We start from the raw sequence: 8,320 nt of genomic DNA, 5'->3' as shown, positions 1-8,320 counted from the left end.
CTGTCCACTCTGCCTGTCAAAAAAAAAAAAAAAAGATGAACCTGCTATTTTCTCCTGTGTGTCCTGCACCTGACTTTTCTCTCCACCACTCACTGGGACGTGACTCTTTCTCCACCCTTCCATTGAAACTAAGGAGGGAGAAGAGCCAGTATCTGGTAACTCAAACTTTCAAATATGAAAGCTGAGGATGTGCTGAGGATGACACACAGCTTCTTCCTGAGCTGCCTGTGTGTGTGGTTGCACCAGAGGGAGATCAGCAGTGCAGAAGTAGGATTGCATCAAGCAAGGGCAAAGATGAGCCCAACACCAGAATACTACAAAAACATGACGGAAACATATGTTTATTGTAGTGCCAATTAAACAAGGGAACTGCTCTTAAAATTCTCTCTGACAGAACAGCTCCCAACCCTCTAGAAAGGGCAGAACATGGAACAGGAAAGGTACTTTAATTTGAAACTGGGGTAGAGAGAGGACAAAATCATGGGTGCAGAGGAAGTGCTAGCTGAAGAGAAACTGGAGAGCTGGGTTCCACAGGGAACAGCTGCTTGTCTGGTAGAAGATGCTGGGTCCCACCTGTGAAGTAGAGGAGGGGCAGGGCAAGGCCATGTCCAAAGGTGACACCTGCCCACATCTCTTAAACAGCCAGGATTGTGGCAAGGGCAATGGTACTTATAACACTCACTTCACAGCTTCCGGAACTTCTCAGTGAGGGACCGTACCACCGCTGAAAGACAAAGACAACAAGGCACTCCAGAAACTGACCTACAGAAATGTAGCCTCCTAAATCCCAGGTCTGGAGAAGGGGACCACTTAACTTTGCCAAGTGTTAGCCCTCTAGCCCCCACCAAAACAGCCCTGAAACAGACCTACCCACCCATCACCTGAAATACACGCAGGAACACCTTCTAGACAGGAGCAAAAGGGACCATTTTCAGACGTTGGGTCATATCAGAGCCATTCAGAACATGTTTAAAAGCAAGCAATCGAACAACAGAAGAGACTACACAAGCCATACCAAGCAGCACTTCCAGGGAAAATGTGCGGTAGCTCTAAATGTGCTGAAGGAGATTCCCTGGGACTCGAGATAGCACATGTGCAGCTCAGAAAACACATTTCCCACTGGGCACACACCTAGCTATAGATGTGCACAAGGCTCCAGGGCTAGTCCCGCTTGGTTCTCATGCCCAGAGGAATGAGGGTCCCAGTAACGTGGCCCTCATTTGTAGCACACTGAAATCCCATGCCTGGTGCCTGCATGGAGATGCCCTGATCTACCTCTGCCCCAGGCCCAGCCCCAGCTCCAGCCCCATTCCCAGCCCAGGATGTGTCATACCTAGTTGTTCCCGAAGGTCATGTACTTCCTTCTGCAGCATGGTACGCTACTCAAGCAGTCGGGGGTGGGGGGAGAGAGAGAGACATTATTATATCCTCCTTTTTCTGCCTCTAACTGTCCCCACCTCAGGCCCTTACATCTGGCACCTGCCACAGCCCAGCGGACAGGATGGTTTGAAATCCTAAAAGGAAAGCAGGCACCTCTGTCCTGTGGTGAGGGATGGTGAGCAGGGGACACAGATCCCACCATGTATTTTGGACCTCGTTTCAAGGAGCCAGAGACAGCATTACCCGAGAACAGCCCTCTATTCCAGGTGGTAACTGCTGCCTTGCTGGTCTCCGAGGACGGACAGGTGGTTCCTGGTCATCTGAAAGAGAAGACAAAATTCAGCTTTCCAGCCTGAGAATGAGGTAGAAAGGGCCTGGCTGAATCTAACGTGAAGCAGTCTCACACTGCTGGCAACATGTTACCTCTGCTCTGCCCAGGGGCTCCAACTTTATCTGTGGGATGCCTTTCCTATACCCCAATGTCGGCCCATGTGCCCCTGTGGCTCCCTTGTGCCGTGGCTATGGATAGTGCACTAGCTGAGCCACAGCTCCTGACAGCTCCCAGTAGGAGCCACGTTGTTGTGCAGACCTTAACAGGGGAGGCTCTGTTCTATTGTTTCTGGTTTTGGAACTTAAGGCTGCCACAAACCACTCCCACTGCACAAACACCATTCAAAGGATGATGTGGCCAAAGGCTAGCCCTGGTAACATCTATTTCCTGTGAAGAGCAGGGAAGGAAGCCTGGGAGCAATGCAGATTCTCTACAAATGGACAGAGCCAGAGGTTTCTGTTCTCAACCCCAACCCCCAATCGATTCAAGCCCACCAGACTCACTGGAGAGTGCAGGGCCTCTGGGTGTGACACTGCCCTGACTCAGGGACGAAGCCTCCAAGTTTTCTGAATCTTGGAGCTGTCTTCTGTTACGTTCTCCACTGCTGAATTCTCCACCAGGCACATACTTGCAAGGTGTCCCTGGTTTATCTGCTGGAAACTAAAAAAAAATTTCTTACTGTTGGGAATGTCTGTGTATTCATTTGGGTAACGGCTGGAGTGAGGTGAATTGGGGAATAGGAAAGGGAATCAGGGGATCATCTCATTAGGTCGTTCTCTATGACTCAGCCCCAGGCAAGGAGGCAGTGTTGGGCCAGAGGAAAGAGTAGGGAAACTTAAAGGCCCACACTCCCTGTCAAGCAGCCTTGGGGAGCACCAAGGAGGGAGGAATCATGGGAACAAGAAAACTCAACACGAAGGTTTGCAGCCCATCTGCAAGGGGTCACTCAAGTCACTCAAATCAGGCAGCAGCCATACTTTCCATCCCAGCCCCTCCCTGGGAAGGAGACAGGCAATGCGCAAAGTGTCAAGAACACTGCCTGGTAAAATCAAGCACCCTCTAGGCTGTTGTCCCTACCTTGGGGAACCCAGTTCAGCACCTTAATGACACTGAGTAATACTGGACAGAATGTCCAAAGTCCAGAGCAGAGTGGAGAAGTGTGGGCTGGGGGAGAGGGGAGAAATGAGTAGACAGGACGAGGGGACGGGGCAGAGAAGAGTAGAGGGAGAAGGGGAGGACGGGGGAGGGGAAGGCCTACTCACTTGAGCCCCTGAGTCTGGATCTCTGTCTGGGCCACGATCTGCAGCCACAGGCTGGGACTTCCTCCTGGCTGCAGAGTCCTTCCCAGTGTCACCCTGCTGGGACTGCTTGTGCACCCAAGGGAGCGAGAAAGATGTATCCGGCTCCTCAAGCAGTGAAATGCCAGGGATTTTAGGGAAGGTGACTGGATACCCTGGAGCTGCTGATGCTCTCTGGCCCCATGGAGCAAAGGCTGACCCCAGGACAAACTCGGGACAAACCACTAGGGGTTTCTTCTCTTTTGCTTCCTTCTTCCTAGAAGTGGCTTGGGGCAGGCTTCCTGCAGGAGCAGCAGGAACTCCTGGGTGGGTGGGGCTACCCCCTCTCTTCCCAGGCAACCCACTGAACACTTTTTTCGATGAAGAGGGACCCAGCTCTCCCATCCCCTGCATTTCCATGGCCTTAGTGAGTCCCTGGAGAGTAGAGGTTAAGAAAGGGACTGAAATGTGAGGGAAATTCTCCCCGCCATGGGAAGTCGAGGCTATGGGGCTCTCTGGCGGTTCCTCAGAGCTGTGGTCCTTGGTCCGGTCTCTTCTTTCCAGGCGAGGGCTCACCCTCAAGGGCTGCACGTCCCAGAACTCATCCGAGGACTCTGAGTCAGAAGGCAGCTGGAGCCAGCCTTTCGTGCCAGTGCGCTGCTCATCCGTGGTGAATATCAGGCGGCGTCTGGCGCTTCTTGTCTTGCTGTGGCCCTGGTCTCGGCCTTTCCTGAAGGCACTCACTGGCCGAGGGGCAGCAGAACGCTGCAGGGACTCTGCACAGCTCAGGCCCAACCCGCCTCTACCGCTGATGCTTGCCTTGACAGGGGCCCAAGCGGCGGCCGCTTCGGTGGCGCCTCTTCCTACTCCCGGAAGTCCACGCGCCATGCTAACACTCAGCGGCTCCAGGATGGCAGCACACGCCTCAGCAAACTGGACCGCTGGCCCCACAGCGCCCTGCCTGTCGGTGGTGGGCGACTTAGGCCGGGCCTCGCAGTCCCGAAGCACCGCCGCGCCCTCCTGGAACATTTCCAGCTGCGACTCAGACTCAGATTCCGACTCCAACTGCCGCTTGAGGGCCTGCAGGCTTGAGGGCCCGCTCTCCCCTCTGCCCCTGCCCCGGTTCTGGCCCTGGCCTTGGCCTTCGCCGCTTCCCGCCGGAATCAAATCCAAGCCTAGGACACGTGACCGCGGGGTTCCGGGGCCTCCAGGGTCCTCCTGCTCCCTGCTCCTCAGGGAAATACGGTCGCTAAAACCAGACGCCTTACTGTGGGCACTCATGTCACAAGTCTGGGCTGACCTGGCTGAGGGCGGACGGTCGACCTGGTCAGGAGCGCCTCAGAGAGGGCGCTGGGCGGCGCGCGATACAAACAGCGAAGCCTTGACGCTGCCGCTACCACAGGGGTCGCAAGGGATCGCTTCAAACAACGCGAGGCTTTCTCGCGCGCTTTCTGTGGTGCACAGCGGCCTTCTCATTGGCCAGCCAACCACGCCAACCAGGCTCTTTCCGTCTAGGGCCGCCCCTCAATGTCCCAGCCAATAGGGAGGAGAGTGCTGCCAAGTATGGCTCCTGATTGAGTGGTCACAAGCCAATCGGGTGGTCAGAACTAGTGTCGGGCACTTGTCCAACCTCCTCCTTTCTGAAGTGTGGAAAACCAAGTCTGGGAGCCTCGGTTTCCTCACTGTACAGCTGGGGGAGGGGGGCGGAGGTGATTACAGCATCTATCTCAGTGCCGTGTGGAAGAGCAGGCAAGGATGACTGTGAAACCCTCATAGCAGAACGGAATTGCAAGCCTCCATTCCACTAACGTCTAGACCCACCTCTAATAGCAAAATAGGAAGCCTATTTTCAAGGATTTGTAGTCAGCATACGTTTCCCACAGCAACCCACATAGCAAGTTTTTTAGGATTTATGGCTGTACTAACTGTGCCACAACTGCTCCATTCAGATCGGTAATCAGGTGGCTGATGGCTGTGAGCCCGTGATATTTTGTTGGCCAGCTGATTTAGCAACTTGGCAGGCCAGAGTTTATCACTTTTATCATATCTGCCCCACTTCCTTCCAGTTCGAATTCTTTCATAAAAGCAAGAATCATACTTTTTGGAAAAATTATTTTCATTATCTCGTTTTTAACATTCTCTGATATGTGTAGTTTTTTAAATAATATGCATTAATGAATGTGTCTTGCAACTAAGATTGAGCTCCGTAAAATGTTTGCCAATATCTTCAATTATTAAACTCATAATTTGAAAATGTTGGCAAAAAAAGCAAGAATCTCTGATCATGGGCGCTCCCAAGAGATGCTCACCATCACTGAATATAAAGGTGTAAATTAAAAATCAGTTTTCACAAGCCAGGTTTGCTACAGTTAAAGAGCTTAAGAATTCTAATGTTGGCAGAGTCCATAAGCAAACAAGTGCTTTTGCCCACTGCTGAGGACAAAGGGAGAAGCAGCCACTGAAGAGGGTAATTTGTCAGAACCTGTGAAACACCGATTATATCTCCTATACTATGGACCTGGCACTCTGCTAAGCACTGTAAATCCATGTTAACTTGTCCTCAAGTCTGTCCTTGGTTGAAGGATCTGCCATTTGTGCCTTCTCAAGTGGTTGGAAACAGACACAAAGAGGTTCAGCCACTTTTCCAAGGTCATCAGGCTTTCTAATATGAGCACAATATTATACCACGCCGTATGTCTCCTGACATGGTGCTCTTTCTAAACTTTTCAATTTATTTTTGAGAGACAGGAGAGTGAGATGGAGAGAGAAAGCAGAAGAAATAGAAAAAGCAGAGAAATCCAGAGACAGCGATGTCTCCCATTCCATGCCTCACTGCCAAAAAGCCTGCTGTTCCAGGGATCAGGAGCTGAGACTTTAATCCAGGCCTTCCACCAGGTTGGCAAGAACTCAACTAATGTAGCTGTCACCACTGCCTCAAACGGTTCACACAGCGTAACCTTGAGTCACAAGCCAGAGCTGGGTATCAAAACCAGGTACCTTTTTTTTAGTAGGTTAATTTGTTATGATTTATTTTTGTCCAATTTTTAAAATAAAAACTATTTCAAACATACACAAGTCCCAGAATTACATAACAGCTATCCATGGCTATCCCAATAACAATTGCCACTAGATAGATTTGATCATGTTGATATTTTGCTAAAGATTTATTTTATTTGACAGAGTTAGAGAGAGGTAAAGACACAGAGACAGAAGTCTTTCATCAGCTGGTTCACTCCCCAAGTGTGTCCACAACAGCCAGAGCTGAGTCGATCCAAAGCCAAGTGCCAGGAGCTTCTTCCAAAACTCCCACGTGGGTGCAGGAGCCCAAGGACTAGGGCCATCCTCTGCTACTTTCCCATGTGCTATATCAGGGAGCTGGATTGGAAGTGGAGCAGCCAGGACTCGAACTGGTGCTCATATGGGATGACGGCGCTGTAGACCAGGGCTTTAACCTGCTGTGCCACAGCGCCAGATCCATTTATTTATTTTTTTAGAAATTAATTCAGGCCGGCGCCGCGGCTCACTAGGCTAATCCTCCGCCTTGCGGAGCCGGCACACCGGGTTCTAGTCCCGGTCAGGGCACCGGATTCTGTCCCAGTTGCCCCTCTTCCAGGCCAGCTCTCTGCTGTGGCCCGGGAGTGCAGTGGTGGATGGCCCAAGTGCTTGGGCCCTGCACCCCATGGGAGACCAGGGTAAGTACCTGGCTCCTGCCATCGGATCAGCACGGTGTGCGGGCTGCAGCGCGCCAGCCGTGGCGGCCATTGGAGGGTGAACCAACGGCAAAGGAAGACCTTTCTCTCTGTCTCTCTCTCTCACTGTCCACTCTGCCTGTCAAAAAAAGAAAAAGAAATTAATTAATTCAGTTTCTACTTAATATCCTCCACCACCCACTTTCCTCTTCTCCTTCCCCAGAGACTTGTATAATTTAATATGAGGGGTCTTCAAAAAGTACATGGAAAATGGATATTTTGAAAAAACTATACATAGATTGCAAACATCTACTGTATGAAAATAAACATATTTTAATCATGTTTCCCATGAATGTTTTTATTTACCCTTCTATAGCTTATATTTTATCACAATCTACTATTCTGTGTTTTCAGACATGATATAAATATAGTAGATACTTCTACTGTAACTGGCCCCTGAATTTTCACAGATGTTTATAATCTTTACATGACAATGCATTTCATCCATTTTGGGTTTTTTGTTTAAAACTTTCTTTTTAAATTTATTTATTTTATTTGTTTGAAAGAGAGAGACTGGCAGATTGAGATCTCCCCTCTGCTGGTTCACTACCCCTGTGTTCCCAGTGAACAGCATGCAGACCAAAGCCAGGAGCTAAGAACTCAATCCTGGTTTCCCATGTTGGTGGCATTAGCAAGAAGCTAGAATAGGTAGCAGAGTCAGGACTGGAACTTAGGCGATCCAAGCACTACACCTAACACCTGCCCCTGGCTCATGAGCAGGTAGAGTATCTGCACTGTAGAGGGTCTCAACCTTGGCTGCACATTAGAATCACGTGGGGGAATTTTTTATAGAAAAATTTTATTTAATTTTTTAAAAAGATTTATTTATTTATTTGAAAGTTAGAGTTACACAGAGAGAGGAGAGGCAGAGAGAGAGAGAGGCACTCTTCCATCCGCTGGTTCACTCCCCAATTGGCCACAATGGCCAGAGCTGCGCCGATCTGAAGCCAGGAGCCAAGAGCTTCTTTCTGGTCTCCCACACGGGTGCAGGGTCCAACGACTTGGGCCATCTTCTACTGCTTTCCCAGGCCATAGCAGAGAGCTGGATCGGAAGAGGCGCAGCCGGGACTCGAACTGGGCCCATATGGGATGCTGGCACTGCAGACAGCAGATTCACCCGCTATGCCACAGCGCCGGCCCCTCTGCTGCTTTCCCAGGCACATTAGCAGGGGCGGAATTGGAAGTGGAGCAGCCAGGACTCGAACTGGAGTCTATATGGGATGACAACGCTTCAGGCAGTGGCTTTAACCCACTGCGCCACAGCGCCAGCCCTGAAAAATTTTATTTAATAAATATAAATTTCATAAGTACAAATTTTGGATTACAGCGGTTCTTCCCCCCCATACCCGCCCTCCAACCCCCAAACCATCCCACTTCCTACTCCCTCTCCCATCCCATTCTTCATGAAGATGCATTTTTAATTATCTTTATATATAGAAGATCAACTCTATACCAAGTAAAAATTTCAACAGTTTGCACCCACACAGACACACAAAGTATAAAGTACTGTTTGAAGACTAGTTTTACGGGCTGGCACAGTGGCGTAGCAGGTAAAGCTGCCACCTGCAGTGCCGGCATCCCAT

General features: G+C 50.3%; 1 protein-coding gene across 1 annotated transcript; it reads right to left on the bottom strand.

Moving 5' to 3' along the window:
• Positions 1-309: 309 nt before the first annotated feature.
• LOC103351868 (uncharacterized protein CXorf49 homolog) lies at positions 310-4,408 on the bottom strand. Its single transcript, XM_008272786.2, has 6 exons — positions 2,974-4,408; positions 2,215-2,371; positions 1,624-1,700; positions 1,334-1,379; positions 683-724; positions 310-573 (listed from the first exon to the last, which is right to left on the bottom strand). Exons 1-5 carry the CDS (start codon positions 4,267-4,269, stop codon positions 684-686), a joined length of 1,617 nt encoding a protein of 538 aa, XP_008271008.1. The 5' UTR covers positions 4,270-4,408; the 3' UTR covers positions 310-573; position 683.
• Between the last annotated feature and the right edge of the window lie 3,912 nt (positions 4,409-8,320).

Source organism: Oryctolagus cuniculus, chromosome X (genome assembly GCF_964237555.1).
Source record: "Oryctolagus cuniculus chromosome X, mOryCun1.1, whole genome shotgun sequence".
Classification (NCBI taxonomy): Eukaryota; Metazoa; Chordata; class Mammalia; order Lagomorpha; family Leporidae; genus Oryctolagus; species Oryctolagus cuniculus.
The sequence above is the reverse complement of the archived record's forward strand: the minus strand, read 5'-3'. Positions and strand labels throughout refer to the sequence as shown.

What these genes read in the sequence shown, in the direction of transcription:
- LOC103351868 (XM_008272786.2), bottom strand. Translation starts at nt 4,269, where the DNA reads ATGAGTGCCCACAGTAAGGCGTCTGGTTTTAGCGACCGTATTTCCCTG. An exon ending in CAGAGGCCCTGCACTCTCCA is followed by an intron (nt 1,701 to 2,214) that starts GTGAGTCTGGTG and finishes CTTCTCTTTCAG; the next exon opens with ATGACCAGGAACCACCTGTC. An exon ending in GAATAGAGGGCTGTTCTCGG is followed by an intron (nt 1,380 to 1,623) that starts GTAATGCTGTCT and finishes CTGCTTGAGTAG; the next exon opens with CGTACCATGCTGCAGAAGGA.